Source organism: Toxoplasma gondii, chromosome XI (assembly GCF_000006565.2).
Source record: "Toxoplasma gondii ME49 chromosome XI, whole genome shotgun sequence".
Taxonomy (NCBI): Eukaryota; Apicomplexa; class Conoidasida; order Eucoccidiorida; family Sarcocystidae; genus Toxoplasma; species Toxoplasma gondii.
Window position 1 is genome coordinate 928,505 of NC_031479.1, and position 18,479 is coordinate 946,983.

At 53.3% G+C, this 18,479-nt stretch overlaps 3 protein-coding genes across 3 annotated transcripts in view; 2 read left to right on the plus strand and 1 right to left on the minus strand.

Moving 5' to 3' along the window:
- Positions 1 to 17: 17 nt before the first annotated feature.
- Positions 18 to 6,399, plus strand: TGME49_309950 (NLE (NUC135) domain-containing protein; the record flags this gene model as incomplete). The annotated part of the gene is made up of 6 exons (XM_018782598.1): positions 18 to 30; positions 1,271 to 1,312; positions 2,028 to 2,236; positions 3,020 to 3,126; positions 3,668 to 3,804; positions 4,521 to 6,399. 6 exons carry the CDS (start codon positions 18 to 20, stop codon positions 5,843 to 5,845), a joined length of 1,833 nt encoding a protein of 610 aa, XP_018635595.1. The 3' UTR covers positions 5,846 to 6,399.
- Positions 6,400 to 7,650: 1,251 nt separating this feature from the next.
- On the plus strand, positions 7,651 to 14,830 carry TGME49_309960 (hypothetical protein). Its single transcript, XM_018782599.1, has 3 exons — positions 7,651 to 10,901; positions 11,922 to 12,418; positions 12,877 to 14,830. The coding sequence occupies exons 1-3, from the start codon at positions 8,968 to 8,970 to the stop codon at positions 13,338 to 13,340; spliced, it is 2,895 nt and encodes a 964-aa protein (XP_018635594.1). The 5' UTR covers positions 7,651 to 8,967; the 3' UTR covers positions 13,341 to 14,830.
- Positions 14,831 to 15,618: 788 nt separating this feature from the next.
- Positions 15,619 to 18,479, minus strand: part of TGME49_309980 (dynein heavy chain family protein) — a gene marked incomplete at both ends in the record, with an annotated part of 44,053 nt that continues 41,192 nt past the window's right edge. The window contains 4 exons of the mRNA XM_018782600.1: positions 15,619 to 15,885; positions 16,586 to 16,786; positions 17,286 to 17,525; positions 17,772 to 18,038. Coding sequence (XP_018635593.1) covers positions 15,619 to 15,885; positions 16,586 to 16,786; positions 17,286 to 17,525; positions 17,772 to 18,038 — 975 coding nt within the window. The remainder of the gene's footprint in view (positions 15,886 to 16,585; positions 16,787 to 17,285; positions 17,526 to 17,771; positions 18,039 to 18,479) is intronic.

An 18,479-nucleotide genomic window follows, 5' to 3' on the forward strand; every position in this document is an offset into this window, starting at 1 on the left:
CAAGCACACCTCCAGGGATGCTACACTGCGGTACACCTGCCTAGAACAGGGATTCTCTCTACTCATATATATATATGCATATATATACTTATATCTGTTTGTATACATGCATACATATGACTGTATATGTGCATCTTCATGTATGGTCATATATGCAGGTATATGTATGTATGCGTGTATAGGTGTATATGGTTCTAGGTTGCTGGAAATCGCGTTACGTTGCTGTGGCCCGGAAGGAGCGCGAAGTTCTCAGACTGTCGACGTCGTATCGTGTTTAATTTTCACTTAGACAACTGGCAATGCTTGTGGGTACAGGTACACGAGGTGGGTTTCGCCGGAGGAATTCTGAACTCCAAATCTATGTTTCTCGCAGCGGATCGGCATGCAGACAGGGAGCCGCCGTGGTAGAAGTATATGTATATCTAAAATAGTAGTCCACGTCGTTACATTTCCTCCCGACAAACAACTTATAAACCATCCCGTCTGACAGGCGGTTTCCCCCAGTCGATTCCACTGCTCATACGTAAAGTTATGCTCAGTGACTAAATATTAGCAGCCCACGTCAAACATGCGACATTTGTGCTTTCCATGGAAACGATTGGGGAGTCCAAAATTACCCAATCGAACGCGATCCATGTTTGGTTTGCGCCATGCCATGTTCGAGCTGCATGCGGCATCCTCGCAGCTTGATAATTGCTGCCGTCTGTCTCTGCGAAACGTCCGTGGCGAATCCACTGAAGCTAGTTTTCAGTTACAGTTGCTCCCATAAGAAACCTGCGAGCAGCCGCAAGGATGAGCTTGGCACTTTTGAGATTCTTTCTCCAAACTGGGACTTCTGCCACGGCGGAGTTTGTGGACTCTGGCTACAAGTACCTGCTCGTGCGACGCTTAAGGTCGGAACTGCGTGCCTCAGAATACGAACATGACGCATTCTAGTTTTGAATTGGCGACGCCAGCTGACCGTGTGTTGCTTAACACAAGCAGAGCAGAAGGAACCAGCAAATCTGGGGATAAATTACTCTAACGGGTGCTGGCAGTAACCGCTTGACGAAGTCAAATTCAGAATACGGGTGACTGCATAGCTCTCGTGTGCTGCGTAAAGTTTCGGAGGATTCATAGCGGCAGAGCGAGACAGTTCAAGTCTAGTCAAAATCCGAGAAAAAGTACCACAATACGCCTACTGTCAGCTAACGCAAACTCAAGAAAACGGGAGAATACTATACAATCCTGTCTAAAAAATACCTGAGGCTGCCTGACTTGCTGCATGCAGCCGGGAGCGAATTTCTTGGACCCCACACAAAAGGCGAAGCCCGTGAGTTCTAACGACGGAATAAGGAATCGCAGTGGGAATGAGTAGGTTTTTTCTTCTTTCCACTTGTTTTCCCTCTCCATCCTTTGTCACTTTTTCCCGTTTTTCCTCGCCACCACGGGACTCCCCGTCCTGCTCGTGACTTCGCTTCTTGTCTCATTGCATGACGACTACTTTTCGCCCTTTGCATGCACGGGCAAAGTGGATTTCTTCTCTATTTTTCATTACCCTACACTGCGAAATTCGTATCAAATTTGAACCTTTTCTGCGTTTGCTGTACCAACGCAAGCTGTCCGCATGCGAAGTTTCCACTCCGTTGACCCGTGATGAACAGCCAGGCTCTTGCTTTTTGTACAGGAAGAGGACGCTTGTCGCTTTCCTTAATATTAAAGTTTTATTCAACTGCCCTCATCGAAAGAAGTCAGTTGCCAAGCCTCTCTGTCCCGATCTTTTTTTCCGAGAGTCTTCTTCAGTCCAGAGTCGCTTCGTCGCTTCTACTGTCTCCACTCTCTCGAACTGTTTTCTGAAGCTCCCCTTGTCCGGACTTTCTTTTCTGCTTTCCTCGTCTTCAAGCGGTCTTGTCCCCGCTCTGTCTGCCTGTCCTTTTCACTACCCTATCTCCTCCCTGTTGTCTGGTGGCGTTGTGGTATATTTCTGCGCCTCGCTCACTTCTGTCCAGAAAACGCGATGCCTGCCTCCACGTCGTTGTCGGCTCTAGCCGACTCGGCTGTTCCTACAGCGGAGACTGCGGGAGAGGCCAGCCGCCATGGAGAGGCCTTTTCGACCTCTTTGGACGCCACAGACAGAACTGTGGAGGGGAGATCCGAAGTTCAGATCCACTTGTCGACAAATCTTCCGGACATCTTTCGACTGCCAGACCAACCGTTCGTCGTCCCAGGAAGCTACCGACGACTCGAGCTCTCCAAGGTGCGCAAACGCGGTCACTTCTCCTCATGCAAAGCCGGCATGCAGGATACTTTATGCATATATTTATATATATATATATATATATATATATACATGCATATTCATTTACTTTCACGCGTGCATGCATGCCTTGGTTCGCACAAGCGTGCTTCGTTATACGGCTGTCTGGGGATGCGTTGAGAAGAAACGGCTCTTCCACGCCGATCTGCTCTTAATTCTCTGTACAGCGTCGCGCAACAAAAACAGATATTGAAGTGCATCTTGTCACTTCTCGCTCCCTTCGGACCAACGCCTAGAAGCAAATGGACAGTGAAACATTGACATATATATAAGTATATATATGTATATATAGATGTACAAAAGAAACTCCACATCACTAGATAGACAGATGTATACATTTAGATAACAACCATAGCCAAGTATCAACTTGAATGGTGACGAAGAGGTTCGAAAGCAGAAACCGATTTCGATTAGGAAGTGGAACAAGGCGAACGGCAAACGAGAGGGGGACACTGAAAAGTGTGTATGTCCCGAGTGTGAGCACAGATTCAAGTGAGGGTGCAGTTTTCTGTTAGAGGATGCTAACTTTTGGGGACAACAACTGGAGAGAAGAGAGTTTTCACTTGTCTGTCATGAGCCCTCGGTTCATGCATCTTTTCTCCATCATCGTGGGCGTCCAACCGCATGCAACGATGTGCTGTGTCATTGGAGAAAGTCTTTGTAGCCTTCCCGCGCCTTCTGATTCTCGTTTTTTCTCTCGCCTTTGTTCACCTGTCGCCGCAGTTGGTGAACAAGCTTCTGGAACAGCAAGACGACCCCGACTGGCCTGGCCACCAGCCTTTCGACTTTCTTGTCGACAATAAATGGTTCCTCCGAACATCTCTCGAAGAGTAGGCAGTCGACAGAGACAGCAGAAGTCGAACTTCTTACGTCCCGGCTTGTACATGAAAGTGCAGACTGTTTCTTTTGTGTTCATTTGTCTCCAACCGAGCTGCACAAGACTGTGTGACAGTCTCGGTGACTTCGCTCGCGCGTATGCAGCCGTACACCCTTTCGCATCCCCACCTCATTCTCTCTTTGCAGTAAAGGATCTGTCCTTTTTTCACTGTATTTGCTTTTCTCCTTCCTCAGACTCCCGTCTCGTGTGTCTGCTTGTCCTCTCCGCTACTGTTTCTTTTGTCTTCTTGCCCTCATCCATTGCTCATTCAGTACATATCCTCGCTTGGAAGTCGCCGAGTTTCGGTTGCCGGTTCGTCGCTTTCCTCTCTCGCGGTCTGCTGTCTTTCCCTCTCCTTTTCCTTCTTTGTCAAGTTGTGAATCTCTTTAGCCGGCTGCGTGCTTCGGACCGGACCCAAAGCGTTCGTCTTTGCGCTTCCTTTTTGACTCTTTGGGTTCCCCTTGCTCTCTCTGCTTGGGCGCTCTTGCTCTCAGGTACATGCATGCTCGAGGCATCACCTCAGAAGTTTCTTTGACTCTCCACTATCAACTCGCAGTCCGCAACCTCGGCACTGAACAGCTGCCGCGCGCAGCGGACTGGATTTCGTCGCTCTCCTTCGTCCCCACAGAAAGTAAGATGAGAGCCGCAAGACAAAACCAAGATACAGCGAAGACACAGAAACGCAAAAAGAGAACGCAGCTGCAGGAAGGGAAGAGAACGCTCCGAGACGAAAGAGAGAAACAACCGAGAGAAGAGGAGAGAAAACCTGGTGGGGAGCGATGCGATGGAGCGCGAAACGGGAACCGAGTGTTGGCAAGACAGCAGAGACAGGCTATTTGGACGTGCAGAAGTGTACAGTCTACTTTTGCCTGCTTCCGGTGGAGTCTCTCAAACGCGATCTACCTTTTCAAGCCGAGCTGTCTTCGGCTGCCAATCTATTATTGTAGAACGGATCGGATTCTTGCTGGCCTGGCTCCGGTTTGGGAACTGGATGAACGCGAAGAACAAAGGGAGCAGAAGCAAGGCACTCAGAATAGGAACGAAGATGAGAAGAGAAGAAGGTACAAGACAACCTGCGGAATCGAAGCGGTGTCTTTTGTGTCTAGAGCCTCTCAAGTGAAGCCGCGCTAGGCTTGATTGAGGAACAAGTTACCGTAAAAAGAGAAGAATCTGGTGCTCAGTACAGCGGGTGTGGGTGAATTTGTTTCCTCAGTACGAGTGTGTTTCGTGTCTCCGCACTTTTTCATCTTGCTCCTCCTCACTACTCGTTCACGTCAAGGCAGTCAAGATTCGCTTTGTACACGTTGTTTTGTGTAAGCTCTCCGTTGTCTTTTCTCCTGTCTGCAGACCTGCTCGTGGAGGCGTCCTACGACGGATGTTGTCGTCTGCACCACGTCTCGCCGTCCGCTTCGCACGACTCTCTTTCCACTTCTTCTGCCGCTCCCCTGCTCACGTTGGGGTTGAATCGAGGCCCTCTGACAACCTCTGCGACGTTTGCGGCCGGGGCGTTCCTGCCGCCGCGTTCCGCTCAGCTTCTTCTCGGCAGCTCCAGCGGAGCTCTTTACTTTGTCACATGTGTGTCGTCGTCTTCGGCCAGCGATGAAAAAGCGGCTGTCTCAGAGGCCCGCGCGCCAGGTCGGTGGCATGCCGCGGTGCAGGCCGTCGGGTGTCTCGACAGCAGCGTGGCGTCTGTGGCAGTGAGCACGGACGGCGTTACGGTGGCTTCTGGCGACCATGGGGGAAATGTGTACTTGTGGGAGAATTTCTCGTTGTTGACGGAGGCCGAGACTCAGATCGGTCAGTGGCGGGAAAAGGGTGCAGCGCAGGGCGACGAACAGCCCGAAGGGGAGGGTGGGGACGGCAACTCGCTGTCGACGAAAGGCAAGGGGACTCAGGGGAAGAAGAGACGGCATCCGTCAGTCTCTCGTGCGTTCGCAAACGAGGCCGAGAGTCTTTTTTCTTGTCAAGAAAAAGAACCCAAACTCCGCCTTCGAGGCGTCCACACGGCGCCCGTCTCCGACGTGGCCTTCGCGCCAAGCCACTTCCGATGCGTCCTGTACTCCGCCTCCCTTGACAACTCGATTTCTGCCTGGGATACGCTCGTCGGCGGCGCCCCGCTGGTCACCTGGCCTGTCTCGCGCGGCGTGACTTCGCTTGCTTGTCAGCCTTCAGACGGCCGCGTGGTCTGCACAGCCCACGAGGACGGTCGGCTCAGGCTCTGGGACATTCGCTCGGGTGGAGGCGACGCTGGAGGGAAGGCGGCGAATGGCGTACTGAGCTTGGATGCGAATTCCAGACTCGATTTGAGATTCACCTTCGGCTGCCCGCATGCGAGGCTCTGCACACAGGTGCGGTGGCTCCCGCGACAGCCTGGCAGAGAAGCGCGCGACAGACAGAGGGACGAGGTTGCGGGAGAACACCTTTTGGCCTCTGTCGGGCAAGAGGGAGTCGTCAAGCTCTTCGATATTCGAGCGCCGACTCTGCCGCTCCTCACAATGGACGTGCAGGGCGCGACGAAAAGCAAAGACAAGAAGGAAGACCGATCTGCGAAGGCCGTAAGGCTCCTCACAACTGCCTGGCTCGGACCTGCGAAACTCGCCACTGGAGGTTCCGACGGCGTCACACGCATCCACACCTTCGGATCTAAGTGGACAGGAACTCAGAACGAGTGAGCCTAGGGCAAAAGACAAAGTGTGCAGGAAGCAAAGCGTGCAGAGACCGAAACACGCAGAAGGACAGGCAGGAACTGCAGAAGGGGAAACATGCAGAAAAGCACCAGAAAGTATAGAAGCCACGAAGGAGAGCGCTGCCCAGACACAGGGACAGGGAGGGAACAAACAAGGAAAGGGGGTGGGGAAAAAAAGGGAGGGGGTTGGGTGATCGTTGACAGAAGGCCACGGAGCGACAATTGTGGCAGAGAGTTAAACAAGGTGGTGGTTGAAAATTTGCCAGGCTCCTTTGAAAGCCTGGCAAAAGGGTGAAACCCGCAACGATGCGGCACACTTCGCGTGACTCTGCGAGTTTCAGCATTCTTGGCGTCGCCAATATTGCCTCGAATCTCTCACGCACAGAGTCGAAACGTTCCCCATAAATACCCTAATGGGGTAGTATAAATGTTTTTTTAGCCTTCCTCCGCGTTTATCTTTCACATGCCCGTGCGACCCGACGCCTCTTCGTTTTTTTGTTGCGATGGAATACGGGGACTCCAGTGCCACTCAGGAACCTGTGAAAAAAAAGTGTTTGCTTATATGAAGGCTTGCACTTAAATGAAGCAACGGGGTGAAGCCGACGCTTCAGCTGCAAGAAACGTGGCACATTCCTCTGCGACTGGGGCTGGAAATGGTGCCGTGGTAGGAACGGCTTAGTGTGTTGTACGGTGGTATTCGCTGACATATGTGACCCTTGATGCTGTGGCTTAGATCCATTTGAGAGTGACTGTAGCGGTACGCGAAGACACGCCCCGCAGTTTCTCTGTAGCATCAGCGTCACGATAGGTTAGTGTGTTCCCGCCATGTTGACTTCAGAGATTTTGTTTCTTCTGCTGCGACGGAGACAGCACCAGCAGCGGGGCCTATCGTAGGAAATGACACTGGCTAAATCACAAATGTAAACACAGGCAGTGTTCGCGCACACCTCGCCGAACCACCCGAGGAATCTATGTCAAATCTAGAGTCACTGACTGGCTGGCGACATTTCTCGAGGCAAACTGGGAGGTGTACATACACCTGGACAGCTCCTTGAACTACTGCGAATGTGAGGGGCTTTTCTAAGAGAGCCGCGGAGATCCCGTTCAGTGCCACCAGGCTTGTCAGGAGAGTTCGTCGTTCAAAGAAGGCTACTTACCTCTGAAACAGATGTACACGTTATCTGCGGCGATGGAAGGCTAACAAAACCGGAAAGCACTCGCCTGGGAGTGTGCGCTCTGCTGAACGCTCAACTGGACGCATCTACCGCTATCGATGTGGATCCGGATCCGGATAGTCTAAGATCGAGAGATGTGTGAACGAGCCAATTGCCTAAAAACTAAACCTCCACCACTTCGAACGTCTTTTGCAGAAGCCTCAGTGTGTACACAACTCTAGACGTGTACATGCTTATCGACACGCATTCTTCTTGTCACTTTCACCGCCTGCGTTCCGCTCACGATCTGTGCCAGATGCCTTGACCTCAAAAGGAACACCCAGGTGGAGTGGTGCCGAGAGTCTCCGCCTTCCTGGCAGAAGTAGTGGTTAGGCACAATAGTATATCACTAAGCAAAGGCGAATAGGCATCTGCGTCGTGGAAACCCCCACAGGTCAATGTCCTGATGCATCTGGTTTTTATTTATGTAAGCTGAAAGGTTTACGCTGGACGGGCTTTGCCCTGGGATTTGCTCCCCGCCCGCGTGGCGGCACTTTTTGCGGTGCATGCTGTCGCCACCCGCATTTTAGGCACGCGTGGAAAGTCGGTGTGTCTGGTGGTTCTCGCGGTATTTTTGAAGAGTTCCGCACAACGAAAAAGGCACACGTGTCTCTGGTTTGTCTCTCCCCTGTTTTCTGTTGCGCGTCGCACTGGCCGTGTTTCCCTCTCCCCGCCGCCGACCGAAATCAGAGTTGACGCGTGCCTTGTGGCTGGTGCGATGTCGGGAGAAAAGAGGCGTTCTTTTGTTCTCGCGCGAGTCTGGTCAAGTTGAAAGCTGCTCGACCGCTTTGACAACAGCCCCTTTTCTCCTTGGCTCTAGCGCGGCCGAGAAACAGTCACTCTCGCAAAAACACAGGCTGTACATAGCCGCGCGGAAGAGAAACAGCCCGCCAAAAACTTGGGTCTTTCCAAAATAACTTCGCTTCTCCGACTGCTCTCCCTGAGTGTCATATCCACGGATTCCAGAAAGAAAAACACAGTGTTTTCACGGACTGTCGGGTCACGACTCCACAGGAGTATCCCGAGCTACACCTAGATACCGTCTCCATGTCTACATCTACATAGGCAACGAGAACAAATCAAAGTATAAATGCATTGCTGCACTGAGTTCGAAGGACGTACCTGCGTCTTTATTTGTCTATGCATGTATGCATGCACACCTGTTTCTTGCTTCTGCCTAGCACGGAGGCAGCTGAAGGAGGCAGGAACGAGGCGCCGTACCAACCTAGGAATCTGGGACGCCGTTCTCTCTCCTTCATCCTCCCTCTTCGACTCACAGATGGCTAAACTTGTGTCAGGCGTGTGAACTCTATTCCGCGGACACCTTGGGCTCTGAACGCCAACAGACGATGGTCCATCGTGTCTCGGTCTCTCCTCCAGTGATCCAGAGAGGGCGAGACCCGATCCTTTCCTTTCTTTCCTCTTCTTATTTCCTTTCGCTTCCCCTCCTTCCCGTAAAGAGGAAAACGAGCCTCAGGAAGGCATTTCGCGCTCTCTGTTGTTTTCACGGTTCTTTCCTTGTGTTGTAGCATCTCTCCTTGTCTGCGGTTTCTCTACTGTTTCCGACCTCACGCATTCGTTCCCCGTCGCTCCCACCGATCTTGCTTCGCAGTTTCTGCGCTTCTCTGTCGTGTCTCTCTCGTCCCTCTCTCTGTTTCTCTGCCCTGCGGAGGCAGCCCGTCGCTGTCGCCCCGCGTTCTGGCCCTCGAGGAGATCTCTTGATTCCCCCTTATGTCTCCTCTCGATATACGCCTCGACTTTTCTCGTCTGTGAATCTGTCTGCGGCCTCTCCGCTTTTCTCGTCTTCTCGCTTGTTCTTTCTCCTCTTTTCCTCTTACTTCTTATTGTCCGTTCTTCTCTCTTCTTCCTTCCTATTCCGTCTCCACAACTGACCATGGTGGGTGGAGACGCACGGCATCCGTCTGCGTCTCCGCCTGCGCGAGGCATGCCTGGTCGGGGGGTTCTTCCTTCTGGACTGATGCCTCCGTCTTTCGCGCCTCACCCGTCGCAAGTTCCTTCTGGAGGCTCTCTGTTTTTCGGAACGCCGTCTGTGGCCTTCTACCCTCCGTCCGCGCCTGTGCCTTCTTCCTTTCCCGTGAGGCCTCCCCATGACTCCATGCTGTTGCCAGCTGCCGCGTCACCTCTCGCCTTTCCGACCGTCGGCGAGCCCGAGAGGCTGGGGGTTCCCTGCGGCACGGCGCCGGGTCCGTGTGGAGTGTCTCTGTCTCCGCTGCCCTCGTCCTTCTTGCCGGGGGCCGCTTCTGGTCCGCCATCGGCGTTCCCGGTCTACATGCACCCAGCGAACCAGCCGTTCCCGCTGGACGCGCGAGAAGACGGTCGCGGCCTCCCGGTGGGTGCGGCACCGCAACGGGGCGCAGGCCCCAGGCCCGAGGGCAACTTCCTCGTTCCGCTATTCCCGGGAGGCGCTGCGCCTCTCCCCGAGAAAGAAGAGAAGAAACCACGAGAAGACGACCGAAGAGACGGCAGAAGAGACGAGACGCGGCGCGACGACGGCAGAGACTTCTCTCGCGGCGGAGACCGTGAGAGCGACAGACTGGAGAGACGCAAGGGTCGCCGCGACAGCGGGCGGAGCCCCCGGGAGAGCGGGCGGTTTCGCCTCGACGGAGACACTGCAGGCGAGAAGGACGACTGGGGCGGAGACCGAGGCCGGCGAGAAGAAGAGTGGCGCGACCCGCGAAAGCGTGGTCTCGGCCGCGACGGCTTCCTAGAAGGCAGGGAAGATCGCCGAGGCAGACACGAAGAATTCGAGAAGGGCGTGGGCGCCTGCGGACGCCAAGGCCCCTCGCCGCCCTTGGCCCCGAAGCGCCCCCGACAAGAGGGCGGCACTGACGCGGGCCTGCTGCCGACCCCTGGGCTTCACCACGGGGCTGGAGCGCATGGTGGAGAGCCGCACGCGTTTCCGGCCTTTCGCGCAGACGACCGAGAGGAAGAGGAGCGGAGCCTGGGGGCCCGGAAGGGCGAGGAGACAGGCCGGAGTCGTCGCGAAGGCCGCGACCTCCCGCCTCGCGGCCGGGGGCGAAGCCGCGGGGGCGCTTTCAAACGCGGGGAGAGCGGCCACGCGGAGTCGCGGGACCGCGGAGGGTGGAGGCGCGGGCAAGGATGCCCTCCAGGGGGTCGGCGAAGAAGAGAAGAGAGCGAGAGCCCGTGCGTAGGGAGACAGCGGCGACGGAGCAGCGAGACGTCCAGCTCATGCCCGCGGAGACGCGGGAGTCCGTCGATTCAGCGCCCGGAACGAGAAGAATCCGCAGTGCCCACGGGCGGGCAGCAGTGCCCGTGGGGCGCGGAGAACGAGAGAAGAGAGCGGCGACAGAGTTGCGGTTCGTCGATCTCTTCCTCGCCTTCGCCTGTGCGCGAGGAGCCGGAAGACCGCAGCAAGCTGGCCCCGGGACCATACCCCGCATCTGCCGGGGCGCCTCCCGCCGCCTTCTTCCCTCCTGTCTCTCCGTTACTTCAGCCCCCTCATGAAAACCGGGACGAGGGCAGAAACCTCTACAGAGGGCCTCAAGGGCCCACGGGCGGCCGGGAACAACAGCAGGAGGAGACAGTTGGGAAGCAAGCGACCGACGGCAAGTCCGCGACGGAAGACGGAAAGCCTCGCGCTGTGAAGCCGGGAGCGGAGCTGCCTTTCTTCTTCGATTTGTGGGTCCCCACCACCTTCCATCCGTCGTGTCCAGAGCGCGTCCGCCTCGTTCTAGGTCCGAAAGGTCGCACGCACAAAGAAATGGAGCAACTTTCCAGAATGCGCATCCAAATCTACGGCAAGGAAATGATCCGCAGCACTCGCCGACATGGATACGATGCCTTCAGGTTAGAGTCGAAAACATGGCAGAAAGCCTCAGGGAGGCGGGTCTTCTTAACGGCCCTGCAATGGGTGCGGCAGGCTCAGGGTCGTCACTGTTCACAGTTCAGCGGTCTTCACATACATGAAGATGCAGTATGGTCTGCGCTCACGCACGCAGTTGAGCCCGAGTTAGATTCGAGAAAAGCGAAGTACTGTCTTGCTTTTAAATGAGTTTTTCATCTTATAAAAGGCCTTTGGAGAACGTGAACACAATTGGAGACAGAGAGGGCCGAACGGTGTGTGAGCGATTCTCTGAAAGACGAGAAATGTGCATGCGGACAAGTGCGAATGCTGACCTCAGCCTTTTCTCTTTTATAATTGGAAGTTTTTCAGCTTGATGGTAGAACTCCAAAGGTCGCTCACCTCTCTTAGGGGTCTCTTAGCGGCCGGCTCGACTATTCGCTGCTGCCAAATGAATGCGCAGCTCCCCCCCCCCGCTTTCTCAGGTCTTCTGTTTGTGCATCTGAAGAGATTTTTCAGAGCTTGAAATCTTGATAAAGAAAGGAACAATAGTGATACTAAGTAGCATACGCAAGTCTTTTTCAGAGCATGCTATTTATCTGAATCCTCCATTATTAAAGAACCTGTTTCCTCCTGAACGTCAAGTAACCAGTCTGGACCTGTTGGCTATGTGCTGCGTGGTACTCGTCGACAATCTCTCTTTTGTTTTTCGTTCTCGAACCTGCCCTTTTTTCTCTCGCGAGCCCGCAACACAGCATGTTGTTCTTTTCGGACTCCATCTCTCGAGATGAATGTGGCACGTGTGTCTCCTTTCCTTTTTCTTCTCTATTTAGACATAAATAGTTTAGTGGCCTGATTTTAATTTATCCTGTCTTCATTATATAAGTCGACAAGTGGTTATGTTTCGTTAAGTAAACTAAACCAAATTTAAGACAATTCATCAAGAACTAAAGGCTCTAGTGGTTCTTCTTTTTTCTTTGCTGGCCGCTCACACGCATGCGCATCAAAGGTGTGTTTTCCCCCAGAGACAATCAGCCGCTGCACCTCGTGGTGACGTTCGACCGCATGCGGCGCGAGGCACCTTGTGCGGAGACAGCGCAGCGGGCCCAGGGAGGGCTCAAGGCTTTTTTGGAGCAGCTGGTTGAGCGGACATGGCCCCGCGAAGAGACACGGCGTCCGGAAAGTTTTTACGACAAACAGATTTCTGCGGGGCCTTCCTGCGGACCGCTGGTGTACGTCCACCCGCTCGGCCTCCACGACGAGCCGCCGCCGAAGGAGCTGCAAGGGTGTCTCGTCTATAAGCCGAATCTCTTTCCCACGCCTATCCACTCGCCGCTGGCTTTGGGGGGGGACACGCATGAAGGGGCAGCTGGCGCGGCAGACGCCACGTTCTCTTCCACCCCCACCTCCCAGGTCTCCGCGGGCGAGGAGACGAAGAAATTCCTCTGGGGTACAGACTTTTCGGGGAGAATCTTTGGCCACGGATTCCTGCCCAGAGCTCCCGGCGGCGAGGAAGAAGACGGTAAGGGAGAAGAAGCTATCGAGCGGTGGAGACAGGAAGAGACACAGAGAGAAAGGGACCGCGCGGCGCCTCAAGAGGAGCCCCCGAACGCGGGACAGATCTGCTTCTGATACACCGGGTGGACTGAGATCGGTGTGGGCCAGCAAGGTTGAACAGACCATTGCCAAGTCCTCTATCGTTAATATAGGCTGGCAGCGCGAAGCATACCGTAGTACAGTCGAACACTAGAAAGGAGAGTATCCGAGTGAACATCGTCAATTCGTAAGGAAGAAAGGCACTAACGATTCCCGGAAAAAGCGGAAAAGTCCACGCTCTCTCTACAGTGTGGCACAGAGAGACAGTTTCTGTCGGTTTCCAAATTGTCCGCTGCTCTTTGTCTGCCGTCTTTCTGCATTTACCAGGTGCCCAAATGAAAGCTGCGCGCGTGTGTGTGCTGCCGTGAGTGTTTTGCTGTGCAGCTCGGCTGTACGAAGGCGACCAGACGCTGCTGCTTGACTGCACGCCACCGCTCTGCCTGCTGCTTCTCACGTTGCAGTCTCTGCATGCGCTGCTGAGTGAGGAGGGCATGCAGAGTCTGACGGTGCTCCCCGCCAGGTTTGAGGAGAAGTGGGGAGTCCGGCTTTTGCAGAGCCGCGAGGACTTCCAAGTTGCAGGCCTCCACCCGTCAAAGCGCTCGGACATGCGTAGCGTGGACAAGCCGACTGGCGACGACGGGTACGGCGGCTTGCTCTCCTTCGTGCAGGAGTTCCCGGAGGTCTTTGAAATTGTGCGGGACGTGAAGGCCAACTGCGAAGCCCACGCAGAAGAAGGTCGAAGAGACGAGTTCAGCGGCCTCAAAGTGCGAGCGAAGGAAGTCCCGGAGTTCGCGCGTGTGGCGAATCGCTTCAAGACAACAAACCCGTGGCTGGAGAGAGGCGCCTGATGCACGTCTGTGGGTGCACAGTTGCCGTATCTCTCGAGGCGTCAACGCTGGACCTCTCTGCTCAGTCGCGCGTCTCCATGACGACAAGGGACAAGCAGCTTGTCGTGGTTTCTCTCTCGAGGGCAAAGAAGCGAGAGCAACAATGACTCACGTGTCTCTGCGGTGGCGAAAAACAAGTGCATTTGCTGGTTCGATAGTTTTGTGATGACGCAAATCCCAGGCGTGGAATGTCGCTCGCGCCACACCACGGACTGTGCGGGAAGGGCAAGTCGCTTTTCTTTCGCGCATTTTCAGATTCGTTTAGAGAGGCCGGAGCTCCCCCAAGCCGCGGGCCTGCTGCACTCACGGTGTCGCCTGACTTCTGTGTACGTTCAAGTGCAGCCGGAGGCAACATACTTCGTGTGTGTACCTCACATGGGACCCCGTGCGAGTGTTTTGAGGGTGGTGCGACGCGGTCAGCTCGCGTTCGCTCGTATCCAGAGAAGAGAGAAACCGGGAGGAAGGGTCGACGCGCTCGACTCCGAGAAGCAAAGTCGAGGAACGGAGCGACGGCGGAGAGCCGCAGAAACGGTTAGAAAGGAGAGAGAGGAAGCAAAGAAATGGGGAGGAGGGAGGAGAGACGACGAAGAAGGGAACACGGAATGCAGAAGCAAACTGAGGAAATCCGAAGAGTCCTGAGTATGGAGGAATTTCTTCTCTTCGGCGACGAGAGGCGATACGTAGAACGACACTCACCGCTTTACGGATGTTTTCGTCTCTCCGGTCGAAGGAAAATGTCATGTGAATCGGTGAATGAAGAAGCGGCACTGCAGGTGCAGGACGCCATCGCGTCTGTGAGGAATGTGTTTTTGCATGCGCGTCTGTGATCCTACCTTTTTGCGTACCTTCTATACAGATATACATGTGTCTCCGCAATTGTCTATCGCTCGGTGCACCGAATTAGGTCAGGTACCGTCGAGAGGAGGAGCTTACCGAGCTGTGTGCATGCGGTTCCTTTTGCGTATGGCGCTAATGTTTGCCGTTTGTCGGTACAAAGTGTGAGCTTTTTTCTTCCATGAAGTTTTTTCTCGAAGGACAAGCGCGGCGCTCGGTTAGGAACTGGGTAAACGTCTTTAGGCCTGGTCTAGCGTGTGGATTACACTCGATTCCGGTGAAGTTCAATCTCTACTGCCGGGTGCAGCATTTTCTCGCGGTGTATGTTGCAGAAACAATGTCTTGGCGTTGTTCCAAATGAAACCCGCCCTCTTTTATTTTCGCTCTGTCTCCCGTTATCCCGATACTCTTTCTTTTTTCATGTGGAAAGATGCGCGTGCAACAAATGCGCACCAGCCTTACCGCCGAGGCGAGCAGAAGGGAAAGAAACGTGTACCTTCTTGTGCTCAAAAGATCTCTCGAGATTCGACGTTTCCGTACAGTTCGCGCTGTTCATCTTTCGTCTCCTCTGGAAACCAGAAAAAAACGACCTCCACTTTGGGCGGAAACTCTGAACGTCTCTCTTCACAGAACACGCTCTCTCCTCTTTGCACACACATCCTTCCTCGATATCCTTTTATGCAGGTCGCCTCTGCATCTCTTTGACCCAAAGGCTCCAACACTTCTTCACATTCTCTTCTGCATATACACATATATATATATATATATATCTTCATGTCTTCTTGTGTGCATTTTGCGTAGGACGTTGCGTACATGCACGTGGACTCTATTTGAGGCCGGGCGAAGGCAATTCGCAGGAGGGAACAGGAGCGTAGAGGCACGAAGGACAATTTGTAAGGAGGGGCTTTGACACTCGATGTTAATATACTGCAGAGCGGGGGTGCCCAGAGCTCTTTTAACATCGATCTTCTTTAGAATGGAAGTTGTGTTAAGACACCAGAGACGCTGCGAGGTGAACGCGAGCGTGTGAACTCGCGAAACAGGCAAAACGTCCAGGAGATCCATCAGGAATTTTTGACAAAATCATCTACATGCAGTTACACTCGTGCCACAGTGTGGCGCAGCGGATCAAAATACCGGCCGTCGCCTACAGCCACACGCCTTACCGTCTACCACAACAAGGCACCTTAATCCCGCTCACACGTATGCCTCTTCGCACGTCTAGGCAATTTAATGCATAAATGTGTAGACACGCATTTAGCGTGTAGGCACACATGAATGCGAAAGTGCGTGCATTTATGAGTCGAAGAAAACAGGTGTGTCTTTGGACGACTGGTTTTTCTCTGGAGGCAGTATGCATTTGCGGAAAGCCGCGAGAAGAGAAGAGCTGTTCATGTCTCGAGTTTTATTCGTCTGTTTGTAGCACGAGGGCAACGCCTGAGAGAATCCAGAGAGAAGGGTGTTCTTTGGTGTGGAGCATGACGTCAAAGATCCATCCTTCGCCCATGGCGTTTCTTCTGTTCTGTGTCGCGTAGACAGGTGTTTGCAGTGTGTCTCGCAGTTTCACTTTGTGGCTCTCTGCAGGAATGAGTTGAATCAGCGGCATTTCCATGGTGAGTTCTTTCGGATTTTGCCGCGCCAGACGACCTTCTTCAATGTCCCACCTCGCGCCCTAGACAAGACCAGAAAGAAAAAACGAAACACATAAAGGCGATGTGGAGAACAGCAGAAAGCTGCCAAATACACACACCGAACGAGTCTCTAGCATAGGCTCTTTGGACGATCTGTCCATCGTGAAGTTTCCAAATATTTTTATACACAAGAGCTATATATACTCCTCGTTTTGCTGTTTTGAAAGAGATCTACGTTTCTTATAAAAGACACACAGACCAGCTTCCTCATGCCTCAAAAGCAGACGTCAACACATCCACACGGGGAACTCCAGGGTGCGCTACAGGGGAGCCTCACTGCAAGGAAACGTGCGCATGTACGGTGGGAAGTGCCATGGTGTAAGAACAGGTCTGCCGCATATCGAAGAAGACTCTGTTTGTTTTTGTCGTTTTCTGTTCTCCGCATCAATGCTCGCAGTACAGAGAAACGAACCGCGTGCTCCGGCACAAACAGCAAATCCATATCAATTTTCGATACCAAGATATCCATATATATATATACATATATATATGTATATATGTATATTTTCACACGCACACATCTATATATATGTGTGTCTATTATTTGCCTGTCGCGTTCATTGCATATGAGCGTGACCGCATGCATCTGTGCGGTAAACGTTGGTGCAGTTCAGTGTGCTCGGAAACGGGCTCTGCGTCTGAGGTTTCAGCTGCTCAAGGTGGTCTCGGCACTCGGCTTACCTCCAGATAGAGGCCTCTCAAGTAGGTCCCGTGTTCCAGTTTCTTTGGGATTTGGCCGGGAGAAGTAAACTTTGTGACTTGCGTGAGAAGCGAAGACTTGTCGAGCGACCAGCCTCGCTTGCGGCACGTCGCTTGAATCAGAGCAGTGAGAAGAGAATCTGGGATGTGGAGGCCGCTGAGCCAGAAGCACCAAGGCTCGCCCTGCGGGAGTTGAAGTGGGGAAGAGGGACACAAAGAAACAGAAGCTGCAGCAGGGTTCTCTGAAGAAAGACGAACTCAGGCAGACATGCCACCAACGTCCACACATCACACTGAAGGATGAAGAACTCGCACAAGCAGCGTTTGCTGCCTTGCTGGTCAGAAGGGCGTAGACTGCGAGACTCGCTTCTGAGGCTAGCTCAGACACCGCCCTGTCATCGCTTTCTTAAGTGTAAGGCTAATGCATGTGCCCTCCTAACTGCAAACGAAGCTGAAACGTTGTAGCTGACGAGTAGCTCTGAAGCCTCGATAGTCGTGATCACCAGCACCTCAAAACAACGAGTAGAACAGTTTCCTCGAATCGGGGCTGTGAAGACAACGAGAAGAAGCACACATATGCTGGTGATGGAAATCGCAGGAGAACGTGGATCCGGTAGCACGAGCGAAAATCTTTCAAGGTCTCAACTTCGCATTCCGCCTCCTTTTCGCGTATTGTTCCAACCTTGTCAATCCAAGCTTTGTATTGGTCGTAGCGCCGGAGGAAGTGCGCTAGCCAAGACCCCAGAGGCTTCAGGCTCGGCGGGGCCAACCGCGCCCAGTCGCGCGGCAGGAACCCTGTGACGAGGAAGTTGGCTAAGTCCTCGAGCTCCGCAGATAAGCCGATTTCCCCGCGAAGAGCGCGCCGGAGGTCGTTCAGGGTCGTGCGCATGCGTTCGGCCAGACTGTTGAATCTCTCGACTTCCTACACAGAAAAGTGGAGAACGTCTTGTTTTCACTGACTATGAGGAGCGGGGCAAAACCGCCTTCGTGTAGGCGACATCTCCCTGCTGCTCTTTGCGTATACAGGCGTTGCTGGGTCTCTTTTTTCAGGATCTGCTGTGTCTTCCGCAACCTCCACCACCTGCGCTAGACCCCGAAGTAGCCACACACGTCGCACTACGGACTCGTGTTCACACGATCTTCTCCTGACTTTTTCCTGCATGTTCACCTGCATGAGAACAACCTCTGTGGGCGTGTAGTCGCCCTCAGGCTTTCCAAAAGCTAAGTCGTCGAAGCCGAGTTTCTCTTCAATTCCTGTCGCAATGGCAGCGATGTGTTCTTCACGCATCGAGGCGCCTCCAGAGGAACTGAGGCTTCCAGAAAAGTTCATTTTCAGAATGCCTTCCCACAGCTTCTTGGCGGAATCCACAAAGTAGCCAATCTGCGCGTTTTCGTGGAGTCCAAAAACCTCCGGTGTGTTGAACAGAGGTAGCTCCTAGAGAGAGAGTCACACGCACGGGCGGTGGGTAGGGGTGAGGGAACAAGAAGAATACGAGGAAAAAACCTCTCGCTCGAATCGGCTCTCCAGAACAGAGGCGGATACTCTCACAGACAAATGCACAGCAAAAGCATACATCCAAATTCATTCGGGCGTCTTACTTATTTGTTCATGCGTACTTACACTGACTACACCACACACTCATGAACTTACATATACATAAGCATAAACATATATATATATATATAGGTAGATAGATAGATAGGTGTATGCTTCCTGCGTACGGTTTGGAAGTCCGTACATATTAGTTATATATATATATATATAGTTACAGGCGTGCATGTATGAATATATACCGACGAGCATGAGAAGGGTGACGCATTTTATGTGTGGAAACGAGTGTGAGCAACATGACATGCGTGATCGTTTTCTCTTCGT